We start from the raw sequence: 19,757 nt of genomic DNA on the forward strand, positions 1-19,757 counted from the left end.
GGAAGTATCTGCTGTCACATATGTTATCCTAACTCTCAAATGTGCATAAGGTACATTGCGGTTTTTCCTCTTCTAATGAGCTTATTGTTTTTACTTTACTCTCAATCCGTAAGTATTTCAGTTATGTAACAACGTGTTCAATAATAGAAGAGCAGACAGCCTGAAGCATCTATCTTTTAAAAACTGGCATCTTTCCACAGTTCAGATCCAGAAGCCTTGGTGCAAATGAAAAATTAAGATGCGCTCTACATAGTTGGCAGTGCCAGTCATTTCATTTAAATTAAATATCTATAGGCAAATTCCCAATTTTTAAGGAACTGTTGCTCATACCAGATTCTGCTGAGTATATGCATGGTGACTGAGCACATGAATTAGATTTACTTAATATATGTTGTCTTTGCCATAGTAACGGTTCTGCTTTTTCCAGAGGGATTTACAATGGATGTTTGAATGCTTGCTGCCTCTTGCCGTCAGTCTGCTTGAGGTATCTCCTTTGGTTTCCATTCTATGGTTACTTTTTGAAGTTCTATTAAAATTATTTTGAAAGATAAATAAGTTTTGCTGACCAACATGGAGTCATCACTATAGAGTACTGTCCTGGGTTCAGCAGTAGCAGTCATTTTTCTCCTTCTTAGTAGCTGGTGCAGCGCTGTGGTTTTGACTTTCAGCCTGGGAACAACGTTGATAACACCAATGTTTTTAGTTGCTGCTCAGTGATGTTTACTCTGACCAAGGACTTTGTGAGTCTTATGCTCTGCCAGGGAGGAGGGGAAGTCGGGAGGAAGCACAGACAGGACACCTGCCCCAAACTAGTCAAAGAGGTATTCCATACCACAGCGTGTCATGCCCACTATATAAACTGGGGGCAGTTACCCAGAAGGGCTAGATCAATGCCAGGGTCGGGCTGGGTATCTGTTGGCAGGTTGTGAGTGGTTGTATTCTCTTCCCTTGTTATTTCCCTTATCCTTATTATTATTGGTGGTAGCAGCAGTGGTTTGTGTTATACCTTAGTTACTGGACTGTTCTTATCTCAGCCTGTGGGAGTTACATTCTTTTTGATTCTCCTCCCCATCCCTCTGGGAGCAGGGAGAGGAAGAAGAGGGAGAGTGAGCGAGAAGCTGCGTGTTTCTGAGTTACCGGCTGGGCTTAAACCACGACAAGTACTTAAGCAGAGGGGCTTTATTTTTATTTCCTTCTTTCTCCTTGCTCTCTTTTCCTTAGTTCTTATGCAGCAAGTTGTGCAAGCATTTCCCTTATTTTTCCAGTAACGAGTATCTGGATTCCTCGAAAAGGAATACTAGATTTGTGTATGTGTGTTTCATTAGCACTGCAGGATGCTTATCCCACATTTGAGTTTCATGTGGCTAAAGTAAAGAACTGACATTTGACTCACCTCCCCCCAAGTTTTACCCTCTTTCTATAGCTTGCTGCTGGATTTGGCCAAGCTAAGTGGCATAAAAAATTAATTGAAGGTGACTAACAATGTCATTGCTCAGGAACAAAAGCTGGGACTTGAGCTGGACAGTGAATCAGAATGAAGTGTTCATATCATTTTATTTAGGCAAGCTTTCCTCCTAAAATTATAGGCTTAAGTGTCATAGATAATAAATTCTCTTGAACTCAGAGTGGGCATATCAAAGATCATCTGCTTTATGAAGTTTCAATCATTTGAGGCAGAAATGTGACAAATACTTAACCAGAAAAATAGAATATCTACCTTTAGATTTTAAAAGATGCTTGATTCAAAACTCTTCTTCTAGTGTTTGTGTCTGTAAATAGATCTAATTGAAGGATGTTCATTCTGAGATTCCCACTGTGTAGCTTCCATCTTAAATATACTGAAATATGTTTATAATAAATACAGGGGTAATGAAAATCTTCTTTATAATAAAGTAAAATTAAAGCCTGTGTCTCTTCAGTGCTATGCAGTGGATTTAGTGGCATTACTTTGCAGAGGGCTTTCTCTCTGGAATGTAATAAAGGTCCAGGAATTTAGCCTAAACTGGAGAGCTGGTAAACACCTCATCCACTCCCACAGTCATGAGACGAAAGTGAAGCCACTGGCAAAGTTCCTAGCAGCTTTGTGGTAAAGTAAATAAACCATTTATTGCTACTCTTTCTTGCTTCAAAAGTGAAAAGGCGAGCTTCATAGTATTTCTGTGACCAGTAGAATGAAAAGGAGCTATTCTGTGTCTTTCTGCGTAGAGAAAGTTGTGCTGATAATAAAGCCAACTATCAAGGAAAAAACCCTTGGAGGGGGAGAGGGGAAACACCTTAACCTTTCTGTCCACCCCCAAAAAAAGACTAACAGAGCTGATGCTACAAGCCACCATTTATTATTAATACATATAAGCTGTACTTATGAATTGTAATTCGATACAAGAACTGTAGCCTTCCCTAATTCTTTTGATGGTAGGTAGCTGCTTTCATTTGAAATTCCAGGTAAATGGCTTGGGTTGGAAGAAGTGCTCTAAGAAAGCCCAAAGGTCAGGACAGAATGATGACTGGCCTGGGAGTGGGTGTTGTTGCTGCAGGGAAATCCTCAAGCCTGGCCTTGTGCTGGAGTTCCCTTAAATGTCCTTTGGGGGAAGAAGGTAACAATATGATGTTCCAAGAAAGCTCATTGCCAGCACTGGATCAGTTGCATTAAGAGGACTACAGATGGTTTCTCAAGAAGGCTTTCCCAATGGCAAGGGGAGAGGTGGAAAGAAAGTAGGAGTGTGTGTTTGAAGCTTGTAGCTGCTATTGGCAGGACAAGCATATTATATTTTGTTCCTTACTCCTTCCCCCCATGTGCAGTTGTAACAGCCATGTTTCTGGGGTATGTTGGGTTTGCTGCAAATGTATATAGGACTTTTGGTTTCTGATGTGCCAGTGTGCCAAGTCATTACAATCATCTAAACCGTGCTTTGGACAAGACAAACAGAAATAACTATCACATCACTGCTGAAGTAACTTCCCTGAGGAAGTTATATCTGTATGTGTTACATACACACATACTGAGTATGGAAATACCAAACTGCCTGAAAATGTTAGATAAAATGGGGTGCTCTGCAGATGCTTTCAAATATCTGTCCATACCATTAGTATATGGCTTGGATGCTGCCTAGCTTTATTGAAGTAGTCTGAGTTTATGTCTTAAAAAACCCCATCATTTTAAGAAGCACAAGTGCTTGAATTATATGTTGGTTTGGTGTGTTTTTATTGTGTTTGCTATGCTACTCCTACTACTTTAAGAAGCTCATCTAAGTGTAGTGGACAGTGGTGTGGTAGATGATGTGGGACTAGATACACTCTGGCTGGTTTGCAAGCAATAACCATGGTGTGATTTTTATTGTTAAATAATCAGAGAGAAACCATCTATTTAAAATACTTAGCCCACATAATATATGATATTATTAAAAAGTTACAAATGATGCAATGTGGGTTGTGGAGTTTTATGCCCCCGGTGTTTTACTTCCTTTTGAATAAGTGAAGCTAATGTCCAAAAGGCAGTTCAATTGCTTCCACCACTTCTGAAGTGTTACTAATTAAAGACGTTTGAAACACAGCAAATCAAGTCTAAATGAAGTAAAACCTGGACTATCCACATATGGCATGCAAAAAGGGTGCAAAAATAAGCAGATTTGCTGAGTGCCTGCAATATTAATGGTGTAGGCACACCCAGCCTGTCAATATTTGGTTTAGGAATAATTTCATTTAGTAGCAAATGTAAGTTGAAGTCCCTTCTGTTCTTCATTGGCTGTTCCAGCATGGGTCCCTTCCATGGGGTGCAGTCCTTCAGGAACAGACTGCTCCAGCATGGGTCCCCTGTGAGGTCACAAGTCCTGCAGCAAACCTGCTCCAGCGCAGGTCCCTCTCTCCACAGGGCCACAGGTCCTGCCAGGAGCCCACTGCAGATGGGCTTCCCATGGTGTCACAGCCTCCTTTGGGTATCCCACTGCCCTGGCGTGGGGACCTCCATGGGCTGCAGGTGGAGATCTGCTCCACCATGGACCTCCATGGGCTTCAGGGGACAGCCTGCCTCACCATAGTCTGCACCATGGGCTGCAGGGGAATCTCTGCTCTGGCACCTGGAGCGCCTCCTCCCCTGCTTCTTCACTGACCTTGGTGTCTGCAGGGCTGTTTCACATGTTCTCTCCCCTCTCTCCAAATGCAGTTTCTCCTGCACAGTACCTTTTCCTCCTTCTTATATATGTTATCCCAGAGGCACTACTGCTGTCGCTGCTGAGCAGGCCCTTTGCCCAGCGGCAGGTCCATCTTGTAGCTGGCTGTCATCAGCTCTATCAGGCATAGGGGAAACTTCCAGCAGCTTTTCTTAGAAGCCACCCCTGTAGTGCCCCTCACTACCCAATCATTGCCAAGCAAACCCAGTACAGACCTTAAACTCACTTTAAGCCACCTTCCTTTCTTTTGATCATCAATTTAATAGTAATGAGCAAATATTTAGGGTGTATGGTGTCCATAATTTTTGATTTGTTTTTGCAGTTTATACAGTGTGGTTAAGTAAATATGACATGCTATCTATCTTTTCCATGTATAAGTCTCCTCCCAGTTTAGCAAGGGTCTATTTTTACTGTATTTCATTCCTTGAAGATGTTTCCACTGATGGCTGCATTGTGGCTTTTAAAAGCAGGGAAAATATAACTTACAAATGGTGGTAGACTCACACCTACTTCCCATTAAGGAGACAGCAAAGGCCAGGGGGAGCAAACTCCTGTACCGGGGGTAAGAAACACAGCTGGAAAGCATGGACATAATCAAAGTATTCACACAGAAGGATGGTGATAGCACTGCCAAACCTTTTCCTCTCCCTGTTCTGTTTTTATTCTTTGGAATTTTTCTTTGGGTTTTGCAGTTTAGCCTTCCTGTTGTATTTCATACTAAGATATTTGGTGACAGAGGTGTAATCCTTGTTGGGAAACAGGTAAAGTGAACAACCAAAACCATGGCAATGTGCACTAGAGCAGGTTCTTCTGTGTTCAGCAGCTCACTGAAAACATGCAACACTGTTGTTGGTCTGATTTAAGTTTTTATATCTATACTTGTAAAGAATAACCTCAGGCACCTCGGTATTACTATGATGACTAATGAAAAATCCTCTTGTTTGTAATTGGGCATTGATGCTTCCTTTACTCTTCTGCATGAATTCATGCAGCATACTGTCCTCCATTTGCAAACTTGCACTGGGAAAAACATTTTCTTCTGATAGCTGCTCTTTGAAATTGTGCCCTCATTTTTGTCTTTCCTGAAATACTTTGCAGGAGAGAATGTATTTAAATCCTTGCATTTCCAGAATTAACAAAAGCAGCACCCAGAGCAGGACTGTGTTGCTGCAGAGGGGCAGGAAGGGTGGAAGTAATCTCTGTGCTATGAACCTCATGACTAAGGGTGTGGGATGTGCAAAGACTGATTGCTTGAAAAGGAGATGAGAACTGTGGCTGTTCTCAGAAAAGCAGAGCAGGCTTTCAGGCTTAACCACTGCAAACGATCCCTTTAACTCTTGATTTGGATCATGTATCTAATGCTGCTCAACTTTTCCCTCTGAGAAACACAAGCATACCCACCCTTATCCTCAAAATAAGCCTACCTGCTGTACGAAGAATATAGAGAAATAATAGCAATTATCCACCTTGATGTATTACTTTGACTTTGCCTGTGGCTTTTCCTTGGAACAGATTGAGTTGGGTGACTTCAATGGCAGTGGACAACAAAAGACTAAACAGTTGCTTTGTAGAATAACTCATTTAGATGACTGACAAAATGTATGTATTGTTGAGTTTATGGATTACAAAAGGAAAAATCAGCAATTTTGAGACACCATGAATGTATTTTTATAAACACAAAGTATATTCATATGAAGAACGTTCTGGTTTTGTATTTTTTTGTCTTTCTTTGTAGCAGAACAAATGCATGGTTCTCCTGTAAGCTTAAAAGCAGTATCTTTCTTCTTCACAAAGTAGTTCTTGATCTGAGTAACAGGGAGTCTTGTGAACCATTTTGACCTGATGTTAATTTTATAAATTGCATTCTTTTTTCCACAATTCCCATGAAAAAGGTATTCAGCTAGATGAACACTTGGAAAATTTTAATGGGACCCTTGAAATCTGCTTGAATTCAGCCTCTTTAAAAAAAAAGTCTTTCTGATGGAAGCTGTGAAAGTATCAGAGATACTTATGCCTTAGAGGCAGTTTTACTTTCATACATAATGGTGAACCTCCGCTGTTATAATATATGGGTGTTTCAAATATTCTCTTTGTTAAATTGAAGCTCCTCCTTAGAAATATGTGAGTTGGGCTCTTTTTGTTTGTTTTGTGTGACTTACATTATTATTCTTGACCAGTATTCATATGATTTTCATAGCACTTTCTGTTTGGTGTTTTATTTTCCAGTCTTTTCCTGGCCCAAGTCTTGAAAGTGAAGATTTTAACATACCTCCTATAACTCCTCCATCATTGCCTGACCACTCCCTGGTGCACTTGAATGAGATAGAGTCTGGGTACCACTCTCTGTGTCATCCTATGAACCACAATGGCCTCCTTCCATTCCACCCACAAAACATGGATCTACCTGAAATTACAGTTTCCAACATGCTTGGCCAAGATGGAACCCTGCTTTCTAATTCCCTCTCTGTGGTAAGCATTTTCAGTCTGTCCTTTCTGTTCTGCTTTAAGTTGTGAAATCTTGCACATACAGACCTGTTTGAAATCCTCCAAGAGGCCAGCTCCTGCACCACACAAGTCATGGAGTGAGCTGGCCTGACTCTGGGTTTCACATCACACTCCCTATGTCAAAGCCTCCCCCACCTCTGGAGGCAGTGGGGCTTTTACAGCCAGCTTTACCCACCACCTTGAGCAGAATTACTCCTGCTTTGCCTGGGTGTAAATAATGACAAAAGGAGGCTCAAGGCTTTGACTTCTGCTGGAGCAGGATTTGGATCCAGATGGCTGTTGTTCTGTGTTTGTCTGACGAGGCTCTTTCCATTCTCATTTGCATGTGCTGAGAGCTGTACAAAAATTTAATATCTACTTTCTTGTTTACCGCACGTTTGGAAAACAGCAAATGTTATTTCTGATTCTAGGCCAAATCTTATAGCCTTTTTGCAGTTCCCGGTCCTTAGCCAGCCAGAATCCAATTGAAATGACTGGACGATTTGCTTATGAAGTCTGTCAGATAGTCATTATGGTCATAATCTTGGGAAGCCTGATATTATAAATCACTTCTTTGAATGTTAAATTGCTTGCAACAACTGCAGAGCTATTTTACATGTTACATTTTCAAGTGGGCTCTACAAATAATTAGTATACTTCTGGCATAGCAGCTCCAGACAAGATTATTTCACATCAATGTGCAATTCTAATCCAAAGAGTTAAAAATCCCATGGAAGAGGATGGGGCCTGGCATTGTTTGGGGCTGACTGGACTTAAGGCACTCTGCTAAATGAGCTGCCCAGGAACTGCATATCTGGACAGCTGAAGTTAAGGTTATGCTGTTCCTAGAGATCCAAGGGTCTGGCCTTCTCACGGAAGGATTAGAAGCTTAGGGCACTGTGTCCCAGCTGGGAGGCTCTGCATTTAAGGACTGAGGCTGTTTAGGTTTCCAGCTTGCTAGATCCCCATCACATTACCAAAAACACCCCAGATCAGCCCTGGGAACCTGGGAGCTGAGGCAGCATACAGAGCCTGGGGGCTGAGTGATCTAGGCTTAGCACCCAGTCAGACCCTTAGACTAACAGCCCCAGATCCAGGGGCTGCAGTGGCTGGAAAACAGTTAGTTTACAAGGAAAATCTATCTTGTCATAGGGCAATTAATGAAATTTAATTAATTTAATTAATTTAATCAATTAAAATAAAGCTGCTTTGATTTCAAGGAGCTTGGCGTTCCCTCTAAGGATGTCCAACAAGCTGTACTGCAGCAGGGGGCTAGTCTTGGCTTCTTATGTGCTGCTTAGTTACTGATTTCCAAGGATGTTGCACACATTGTGCTTGAGGTCAGAATCTGACCCCAGGGTTATGTTCAATAATGGGAGGAGGCAGATTTTTGTAAGGATATATATACATCATATATGCTTCATATATATGATACATATATCACATGTACTTCATATATGTGATATATATGTCATATATACTTCATGGAAATGTTCCGAGTTTGGTTCAGTTTCTGCAAAACTGATGGCATACGTAAAAAGGCATGAACTAAATCTTTTGTGGGATTCTGGGAATCAGAGCTATGAAAGGACTTGAAAAAGTAAGTGAAACACTTGGCACTCCAGTCAAGATAAGCAGTATTTCATTGAATTGACCTCTTTTGAGTCATGGCTATGCCTCAAAACTATGCATTCTTTTAATCGCTGATGTTCCACATTAACCTCTTGCAGCAAGCTCTGAACAAAGGGCCTTGACAGTTTGTAGATCATCACAGTGAATTATTGCATTGAGGGCAAATACAAAAAGGCTGAATGATATAACTAGGCAATTTTGCTTTGGGAGTTAGTGAAGCTCAGAAAAAAATTACAATCAGATGCCAAAAAAAATATATGCTAAGTTTTAACAGTAATTTCTGAGGGTTTGTTCAATAAATAAAGCATGATCCTTGAAGCATCATGGGCTAGCTTGGATGCCCTTTTCACACAAGAGGGCCTCTTAACTAGCAATACTTTTAACTCAAGCTGACTTGAATGTCAAGGGGATTAAGCTATACCTCCTGTTAGCACAACTGGTAGGATGTTAATACCATGGTTTTGTACGGTTGAAACACTTTGGCAGTATAGTTCCTCTAATTTGAATTTGGTAACTTGAGAGAAATTAACTTGTGGGAGATAATTTAACTTAACTCTTCAGTGAATTCACTGACTTCTTCAGTGAATAGAATGGACCCATTGTCCTTTTGGCTTTCCATTGATGAAGGCAGACAGAGGGTTTTGTGGAGTTAACATTCTTTATGTAGCTTTGAAGCTCTTCTTTATAACCTAGAGCCTTTTACATTTTTATTTCAATATGACTCTTTTCTCTGGCTATTACTCATCTCTAAGTTTCTGTTTTACTGTATCATCAAACTCTGATCCATTTAACAAGTACTTGCCTAAATCACTTTTATATTGCCTCACACAGAAAATATATATAAGTTTTGCCAATCTATCTAAACCCTTGGTGCTATATAATTTCTGGTATATCAAGTACCTCTTAGTGTATTTGGAAACCATGTATCTCACTTCATTTTTCAGGGAAGTAATGAGTATTTTTAGAAAAATTATTCTTAGAAGTGAATCTGTTGGCTGTTCTCTATCCTTAATTAATTTCACATCTTCAGCAAAATTTACTTATACTGGGACAATTTCAGCTGAAATGCAATTTGTCTCCGATTGAATTTGGTCTTTGGGTTTGTTTTTTTTTCTTTATTACTTTCACCATCCTTCCTTTTAGCTAGTTTTTAACCTATGTTGGTATTTTAGCAATAATACCTTCCTTTTTGTCTGTGTTAGCACTGGGGAATGGTTTTCAGCTTGTGTTTCTATAGAAAAAAAAATTAATTAATGCTAGACAAATAAGAGAAAGGAAACACATTTGCTCAGAAGCCAAGTAGGAAAATAGTTTGTACACCAAGTACAGCATTCTTCTTTTATCTCAAATACCAGGTGTTTTCAGATGAGGATTTCTGTGATTTTGGACAGATCAAAAATTGAGGAGGCACCCCTCCTAAAACCCCTTCAAATCTCCCCCCATTAGAGGTCCTGGTTTCATACTGTGCAGCTCTCCCTGCAAGCTGCAGATGAAATCCCTTTGAGTAAGGATTGCAGGATTTGCCCCAAGCTCTGTAAGAATTCTCTTCTGTGGAGGTGCTTAAACGCACAATAAAAGCCCACTACCAGCTCAGTGAATTCTTATTAGGGATCAGCTTCTTACAGATTTTTTACACTGTGGGAATTCTTTCTGAGAAAGTTTACAATACTGGGAGATGAAAATTTCCTGTTGCCATTTACTGTGTCTGATGCTTAAATTCGGAATTAACCTTCTTTCAAGTTTATTTTGATTGATTTGACTTCCTATTGCACCCCACTACTTAAAAAAATCCAACAGAAACCAAAACCCAACAAAAAAAACCCAAACACTAAAATTTCTATTTCTTATTATACTGCTGTCATTTCATACATTGGCTTCTATGTTTGTGTATTTCTCTTTTCTGCTTAGGTGACATACAGACATATACATACATGCATATGCACACTAATTTTTACCATGCTGTCACATGCAGATTTCTTTAGACGCTCATTATATCTGGGTACTGGGGGTTCAGAAGTCTGCAGAATGTGACACAGTGGTATGAAGACACAGTCCAGCCCCAGCATGGTTGGCTACATGTGGCAGCTCTCTAAGGTCCTCCTTCAAAACAGACATGACTTCTATTCCTGCTTCTTAAGTGGATCCAATTAGGTATAGATAGAGCTGTTTAAAGGAAGTGTAGTGCCAGTCCTGTAGGGATGTTTGTTTCTATATAATGGAATGGGGATCCCTTCCTGATTTACTACAGTTGAAGTTAGCACTGTGTAGCTTTGGTTTGGTTTTGGCTGGGGCTTGATCTGCCAGCACTTCTCTGCATCAATTTTCCTGAAATACTCCAAGGACCACAAGAAATACCCTTCTAAAATTTGCAAACAAATGAGTGTATATACCATCCCAATGAGAATGTGTGTTTATCTGTAAAAATGCTTTTGGTTGTGTTCTATAAAATGAGTTTTACAGCATGTTCTTTTTATCAACAAACTTATAGACTCTACAGCTTCTTTAATATATCCTGTAGATGATTGCTTTTTCCTCCAAGAAACCCAAGGTTAAAAATCTCAGTGCTGTTTTTACATAGAGGAGAAAAAAAAACTATTTTTGGAATGCTTTCATTTATAATCTTGTGCTGATCTTTTTGAAAATGTGGCTTATGATGGTACACTATAGAAAATTTACAAGAAAGAAATAAAAGAGACTCTAGTTTCTTGAAATGCTTCGAATTCTGGGTTTTGAAGTTTAAAGTGGAAAGGATGTTAAAAGGCAATAAAATCAGGGGATTTATTTCCCAAATGCTCTACTTGTGCTGGTAGCAAAAGTAAGCATAATGTATATAGTTAGGTTTATTGTCATTTTTAGTATACAGTCAAGGCACACTTTGAATTCAAAGGCTACTGTACAACTGTTTTGACAACCACCACATCAGTAGGTAATGTGCAGGACATATGAAACTGAAGCAAAAATGTTTCTTTAGGTCTATAGGGAGTGCAGTACATCAATGAATTCAGATGTATTAGAGCAGCATGAATTTCTAATGCATTGCTCTTATGGAAAAGACCACTGGCATATTGAATAATGCTGCTTTCAAAGCAGAGCAGAAAATGTGATTACAGACAATTTCATTGCTGTTTTTAAAATAAATATTTTCAAAATCTTGAGGTATTTTATTTCATGTAATGCATAAAATAGGTAACAGTGGACTAGAGCTAAAGATCTTCTAGGACACGGAAGAGTAGATGATGTCAGCTATAATTATTCAGATGTGGAATAATAGAAGCATTAGTTTAAAATAAAATGCATGTCACAAAGGCCCATGTCCTTATATTAAAAAAAAAAAAGCAATAAAAAGCTTTTTTTTTCTTTTTTCACACTTTGACAGAAGAATAAAGGCAATGAATAATTATTTAACATTATGCCCCAATTCATCAAAGCCTGAACAATTACATTATACTTTTTCATGAATTATATTTTTTTAGATATGCAGCCCATGAGAGAGTAATATCTTAAACAAAATGTGGCACTGTATAACAAGGAACAAGGCAGACAGCTAGGGTTTTTTTCCATTTTTCATCTCAGGTAGAATGATGCTAGTATTTCTTATTCATAGTACAGTTCGTAATAAATCCAACAGAGGAGATTGTTGTTGCTGTAGCTGGGATATATTTAAGAGATTTTGGTTTGGTAGTTTCATACATATTAGTTTAAATTCAGTATTCATGACTCATCTTGAGGCTGACCTATATGGGTGACTTTTTTTCACCTTTAAGCATTAGTGCAAACTACTGAGTCAAACAGAAATTTTATTTCTGATGAACAAGATGAATAACTTTCATAATAAAACAAAGGGTTTGCCCCTTCTAACCCAATTGTTGAGATTTGAATCATGCTTGGATACTTTCTTCCTAGCTTGCGTTGGATGCTGATGGTAGAAGATACTTTTAGTCTCTGGTGAATACTTCACATTTGTGCCTCATTACCAGGCTCTGGTCTTCAGTTTACATCAAAATTTACTGTTATGCTACACAGACCTGCTGCTACCCCAAATTTTATTGCAGTGAGTTATTGCCATCAGAACCACCAAATCATAAAGCTAAGGTCATGGACCATCTTCTGTTAAAGTGTTTTGTTTTGTTTTTTTTCTTTTTATTAAGCAACTTTGTATCCTTGCAGGATATCTTTCTTTTCTTTTTCGAAAACAAAACAAAACCCACCGTATTTTACAAGCTGGATTTTCTCACTGAAATAAGCCTTATGTGGCAAAGGGTTACAATAGTTCGTGTATGTTTTGTTAAACAGCTTAAGCACGGGGATACACAGACAAATCTTCAGCTGATGTCAGCATAACTTTATTGTCTTCAGTAGAATTATGATGATTTATTCCATCAAGGGCTCTGGGGCATCATGTTTATCTTTCTTTCCTTACTTTCAATGTCTGCTCCAGTCTTTTGTCATCAGAAAGACAACAGAAAGGATATGTAGAGGAGCTGTAAGATGTAACTTGATCAAGGTTTTATAAATACCTGGATATTGCATATCTACTACTAAAAGACTCTTCATGGAGCTACAAAAAGCATTAAAACATTTGATATCTACAAATTACAGCTGTATAAAATCAGATCAGAAATAAAGCATGCATTTTTTAACAGTGATAGAGATTTACCATTCAGATAATGTACTGTGGGAGGTCTCTGGTTCTCTGTACCTGAGCATTGAAATCAAGATGGAGCATCTCTCAGAAAGACGTGCTTTCTCTGGGACTGGTCTAATGACCTCCCAGCTACAGTGGAGGGACCAGAACCTTCCTGTGAGTCACATTGTCCCTTGGGGGCTTTTGGTAGTAAGCATTAGTCCATGCATACATGGTAGGGGAAATATCACTAGTAGCACCCCCTACAGTTTTTCCCTCCCAAGAGAAAATCAGCAGAGTGGAAGAAGGTACCCAGTGGGTCCAGGCTCTGAATGGACCCCACCTTCTTGAGGTCAACTAGGACTAGAATTGCTGTGAATATATATTTGTGACTAGTGTTTTTCATGAGCTTAGCTTTTTTTTCTGATATTAAAGTTTCTGATAAAGCTATACTTTCTTTCTGTAAGTACTAAAAACTTACCTTAAAGACAGAGCAAGTAAATACTTGCTTTACTTGTCATTACTGCAGGAAAATATTTGTATACAAATGACCAGAACTCTTTTTAGAATAATTCCAGGTCTCATTTTTAAAATTGCTAATGAAACTGTTGGTTTACTGTCAATTGGGAAATACAGCATTCTGCTTTTTTGACTGTGGTTGTTGAGACTCCATGTGGCTCACATATTTCACAAATACAGTAGGAAAAATCTTAAGCATAATTTAAAAAAGAAACAAGGTGGCATATTTTATTTTTAAAAACAGTTTTCTATAGAAAATGCTCTGGTGATTTTTTTTTTTTTCACAGCAGTGACCAGTTGTCTGATAGGAATTTATTTGCTACATAAAAAAAAAGTAAGAAAAAAAGAGTATGTGTGGCAGTATTAATTATTGTTTCTTAGACTTTAACCAGATAGGCACAGGCTAAGACATGATGAATGTGGCATGGAGAGAAAGCTTTCAGTTGCGGGTGGTAGATTATACAACACCTCACATGTGAAGTACTCACAGGAGTGATTAATGCATAAGTAGCATCATAGCTGCAAGTGTCAAACAAAACAGATAATAGAGTATGCAAATAGAGAAAAAATAACTCTCAGAAAATGTCAGAAATTCAGGGGTTTCAGCAGCAGAGATTGTTGACTTTAATCTGCTGCTTTTAACATTGCATGTAGTTGTCAAGAAAAGCATGATAATGAAATGTTTCTGAAGACTCAGTCTTTGGCAAAAAAAAAAAATCTTAGTGATCTTAAGCCTGTAGATGGAATAGAAGTGAAATGTCTTCCTAAGAAACTGTGAAGATGCTTTCGCAAAGACGAAAAGGAAGGAGAAGCCCACAATGCAGATGAAAGGGAGAATTTTGTGCATCAGGTGGAGTAGCCTCTCTTTACACCTGATTAATTATTTAAATGCATTTATTCTCAGTCCTTGAAATTCCAAAACAGTTGAGAAGACTGCACATCCTTCATGAATTTGTACTGCATTCATCATCTCAACTTGTTCAGGGAGTAGAAAGGTAACTTCGTGTGGATGAAACTGGTGCTGCTATGGCATGCACTGTCTTAACTCAAGCTGCTATTTGCGTGCTGGAAGTGAAGATGTGCTGCATGACTCTGCTGAAGGCTGGGATAGCAGCAACCCAGAGCTTCATGCTGGTGTCACCTGCTAGAACAGAGTGTGAGTTCTCATTGTCTAGTCTTCCCTATATAGAGTCATAGTTACTTAGCAAAATTTTTAATTCACTTGGAGAGAAAACCCACATTCTTGGCTTTTTTGATCTTTCTGGGTTGAAGGTATTTAAAAGGTCTAATTCATAGGCTCACTGGGTTTTTTATCTGTTTTAATGGGTTTACAGAACTTAGAGTATCATTGTTTTAGTTTTCCACTGACTTTGTGCAGCAAGGAGAGAAGAAAATATTCTGCTTGATAATGTTTTGAGATCTGGAGAAATAACAATCAGTGAGAAAATAACTTGATTTCTTATTTTTATTTATATAATTTAAGAATTTTATATAAATTTAAGAATTAAACAATTCTTAAAGTGTAAGTATATCTATATCCAGGTCCTTTCAATAACATGAAGATTCATTTTAGACTGATGCCTGCCTCTGTTTTTTCCTCCCTTTATTTATACAAAGTCTGTACAGCCGCACTATGTAAATGTCCTTTCTCATGTTGGGATTCCCTGGGGACAGCATGTAAATCCTTAGCCTCTACTGATAGTGTAATGTTGTACTTCATCCACATGTGTGCAACTTAGGATCTCTGCAGCCTCACTTACACATCTTTGGACTGCATCTATAGCATGTTCTACCTGCTGCTTCTTCTGTATTTGGACAATAAAGATACTAAAATGAATGTTCTTAATTTTATATTCATACATTGGCTGCATTTACAAAACAAAGGACAAAGTATACAGTGGCAGCAGGAAGAATTGTGGAGTAAGGATCACCTTTAAGGCATGCTTATGCATATCTTTGAGTTAGAAAAGCCACAAAGCCTTTTCCATCTAAAATCAGATGAACAAAGTCACTACAGCTTCTCTTATGTATTATCAGTGTGTCCCAACATTCCTATTTCAACCAACCTGAAGGGAAGGAAAAGAGACAAAGGAGATGCTACAGGTAGTGGACGTGGCACTCTGTGCCTGTCCTGACCTAGAAGTGATGTGGACTGCAGTGCTCAGGGTACATGTATACATACATACATGGATACACACATACATATACACTTTTTTTTTTCATATATATGTATGTATGTATGAGATTATTAATCACTGAAGCCCTCTGCTGGAAAGGGAATGTAAAAGACAGGATGTAGTATCTGCAACATCCCCCCTTCTCCCCAAAACGTGGATCCATATTGTATGTTAAACAAAGTCTGAAAATAGAGCCAAATTAGTGACAGCAGATGCAACAGATTTAATTAACATGCACAATTATGCACATGGCTGCATCATAGATTTTTTTTTGCTAAAAATTATGGGTTATGAGTGAGGTTGCAGTGCCTGACAGTAACTTTAATAATAGGAACCTTTGCTATTTGAGTTAATTGAGGAAGTAGCCTAGTTGTTAAAGTGAGCCATGGCATAGCTAATGGATGACAAGATGAGGTTACTCCATCTTAGAAAATCCACTTCCTGACAGTGGTGATATCAGGCTACAGGTGCTTTCACTTCATCCTTACAAAAGTGATTTAAACTGAAAACACGTTTGAAATTAGATGTTCTTCTCCTTTATCAAAAAAAAGCCTTTTGCATGGATGATTTACAGTATCAGGCCCTTGATGAGAATGCAATACTTTTTTATTCAGAGATGGGACTTCCTTCTAATACACTTTAAGATTACCTCCATTCACACATAAATAATTTCAGAGATTAACTCAGTAACTAAGCTTCAGTTTCCTACATGTGCCCTAATACTCAAGTGTGGAATCTCAGTTTAATGAATTTTATTACACTCCCCTTTCTTATGAAGTAGCATAAAAAGTGTTTAGTGCAATAGGCTTAGTGCTGATCTGGATATTAAGTGCAGCTTAAGTTGCCCAACAGAAAGTATGCAGCGTAAAATAACCACTGGCAAAACTTTTAGAAGTTATTTTTTTCCTTGAAAAAAAAAAAGTTAAGCACAGCATTTGAAAACTGATGGTAGTGGCACTCTGATCTTCTGCAGTACCTTTTTTGTTTCTTGAAGTGCTTTGTAGCCTCTAACTAGCTACGAAGGTAAGAGTACAAATAGATATTTGCAATATCAGTTCCTCATATCTGTCAGGAACTGTATTCTGGAATAGAAATACATTTACTTTATTAAAACCCCAATAAAATATAATTCAAAATATACAAATACAAGCTGTCAAAGGCTGAAAGGGACAAATCTTGAGGGAGAGGAAGAGGATGACTCTACATTGTGAGACCCATAATAATGAAAATATTGCCAGGAGGTGGTTTCATGTCTGATGAAACACAAAAGTGGTCAGCAATGTGGTAAGAGACAACCAACATCAGAACTGTCAGAAGTCCTCAGATGTAATAAAGGCAGAAATTAACTGTCACATGTTACACATCTAATATAAAGCCATTACAGTGACTGCATATAATGATAGCTGAGACCTTTCAAGGTATTGTGCAACCTGGAAGTGATACAGTAGCCTTATTTAAGAGCCATGGAAAAGATGAAAGGGTTGTTTTGCCTGCCCTTGAAATACAGTCAGCCCTAGGAAGAAGTGAAGTATCCATCTAACCAGAGTTTGATGCTCCACTGCCCCAGACTGAATCCCAGGTCTTACAGGCCAGCTACATAACATGCGTGTTTCTTCTCAATTGCCACTGTCTTTCTTGAATGCAGGGAGGGAAAAATACACAAAAGGAGAGTTCTCTACCCAGGGCCTCAACTATGCAATTGAGATTGTAGACGGTGTTGTTGCACTAACTTCATAGTTTGTGGCTCTGCCTATGAACTGCATTTTAGGAGCTCTGTGGCATAATGTTGATCCTGTCCAACTCTAGCAAGGGCTTTCTTAGAGATTCAGCAGAAAGAGAGAGAGCCCTACAGCAGATGCTTTAATTGGCTCATAAATTGTGAATATTTAGATTTTAGATAATATCAGATTAAGGGTGTGTCAGTGAAAGTGTTTGTCAATAATGATCCACACTGCTGTCATGGTTTTATTTGTAACTTGGAAAACTACTGCAGGCTTTAACCAGACTGAAGAGAAGAAATATCACCTAATGCGCTGCTTTGATGCAACTTTTATTATTTTGATTCCCGTATAATTGAAGACAGTATAGCAAAGCTGCACTACAGGAATAAACTACATGAATAACTTGACCTCTTGGATCCTGTTGCACTTGGATCCAGTGCAGCCTTATGTTGTGTTACTCACCGAATAAGAGAAACTGGTCCAGAAGGAATCCTAAGGTCCCTCCCTTAATCTAGTTCACTGGAGGACTTTAAAAGGTCATCTCCAAAACCAGGATACTCTATACGTTTGTCACTTCTGTCAGATGTTTTTTTTTTTCAGATGTTTTTCTAACTTATTTTTTTAGAGAATTCCTCTAATGCCAACTGCACAGACTCTTTCGGTAGGCTCTGGGTACAGGTCCGAAACCTTACAAATTCACCTACTTCATTATATAAATAAAGCCCAGGAGTCAGTGGAGGTTAATGCAGATAATTTATTCTTTCCAGTTGTCTTTATTTTATTTTTAAAGTGTGCTTATATATGTATATATTTATATTTATGAAATGTATATTTATCTAAGAATGAATGATGGGTAATAGATGTTGATGGAACAGCTAGGACAAATCATCAAGAGGATGTATATTAACTCAGACTGTTTTGGTTCACAGCTGACTTGAGCATTTAAGAAAGAGTGGAAAAATAACCAGCTTTTCCTAAATCTTATTAGCATGTGATCATGATCCAGATTGTATTAGCCCTTAACCTACACTGAGCAAAATAATTCTTGAAGGTTCAGCTATAGTGTGTTATTTTATGAATTTGTTAATGTGCATATTTTCACTATTGTATTTATCATCATCCATTACTTAGAAAGTTAGGCCGAAGGAATAGATGTTTATGATACTTAAGGAGTGTCACTGCAAGTAATGGGATAGAAATAAGCAATGGGTGAAGGCTGGAGAAATAACCTCTAAAGGAATCTGAATAGTCTCCCAGGTAGTGCTAAAGCACTGGAACATGTAAGTATGGGAAAATCCTGCACTGGCTGGGAGATGGGCTGGATGATTTAATAGGTCTTTGAGACATAATTTCTGTAACTGTTTGATACATACACTAGTGTTCAGACATTTGGACTCATTTCTTGTTTGTCTGGCAAATTGTTTCTTGTGAAAGGTTATAAATTACAACAAATAGACTTTGTAGAAGATGAGCTACATGATATACTTGGAAAGAGCTTCTCAGCTGATATTCAAGACATTAATGCCAAAGCAAAAAAAAAAATCCAATAGGGTCCTAATCCCATGGCTTTGCTTGAGTACAGTGCTAGGAAGGTGCACTGCCATAAATAATATTTACATTGAATGGAGTCTTCTGTATTCCAACAATAACTTAGGATAGAAAAGGTAAAATAGAGAAACAAATGTTACATAGAAGTTTTTCCTTCTGAGTCTGCAACAAAGAATTCACTGATGGGAAGGGGGAAAGAAGGGAAAGCATGCATTCATAAAAATGTTGATGTAGTTATAATTAGATCCATTTTAGAACCAAAAGTTTTATACAGAAACTGACAGAAGGATACACAATAATTATAGTTTGCTGACGAGCTGAATAGAGTTTCCTTTTTTGATCTTATGGTTTTAGGAAACCAAACTGTAAGTAAATACACAGTTTGACAGATTGTAATTGCAATCAGCAGGCGTCTATTCATTTAATCAGATGGTGTTATTAAAATGGGGTTACAATTAAACATTTTATAATGTGACGTAGAACTCTATTAAAATTCTCCAGCAAACAGTAATTTGCATTTGATGCCTCTGCAACCCATTTCTATTTGCAGAAACGTTATTGGCTGTGACCTTTGAATGTTTAGGTCTCAGTTTGCTGTTCTCCTCCTACTTTGATAAATAATATTAAGTATCCTCTTTTTAAATTCACAGTGATGCTTAAAATATTAATTTTTCATTCTTATATTATTTTTGACCCTTATTAAAACTACAGGACATTGTCCAAAGCGGGTTTGAATCAGAGAAAATGTGGAACTACCACAGCCTACTTTTTCTGAGTTCAGGAACTATAGATTTGATCAACAATTTTGTCTGATTCATAATTAAGTGGAAGATTATAATTTGGAATATATAGGTAGCAGTCATATATTGCTGCACTTAAGACATTA

The 19,757-nt window shown here is 38.1% G+C and overlaps 1 protein-coding gene across 2 annotated transcripts in view; it reads left to right on the plus strand.

Moving 5' to 3' along the window:
• Positions 1 to 19,757, plus strand: part of TOX (thymocyte selection associated high mobility group box) — a 226,393-nt gene that overhangs the window by 128,363 nt on the left and 78,273 nt on the right. For both annotated transcript variants that reach the window (XM_062633340.1, XM_062633339.1), the window contains exon 3: positions 6,393 to 6,635. In XM_062633340.1, coding sequence (XP_062489324.1) covers positions 6,393 to 6,635 — 243 coding nt within the window. The remainder of the gene's footprint in view (positions 1 to 6,392; positions 6,636 to 19,757) is intronic.

The sequence above is a fragment of the Pezoporus occidentalis genome, unplaced genomic scaffold (assembly GCF_034315485.1).
Source record: "Pezoporus occidentalis ecotype Australia unplaced genomic scaffold, CSIRO_AGI_Poc_V1 ctg4, whole genome shotgun sequence".
In the NCBI taxonomy this organism is placed as follows: domain Eukaryota; kingdom Metazoa; phylum Chordata; class Aves; order Psittaciformes; family Psittacidae; genus Pezoporus; species Pezoporus occidentalis.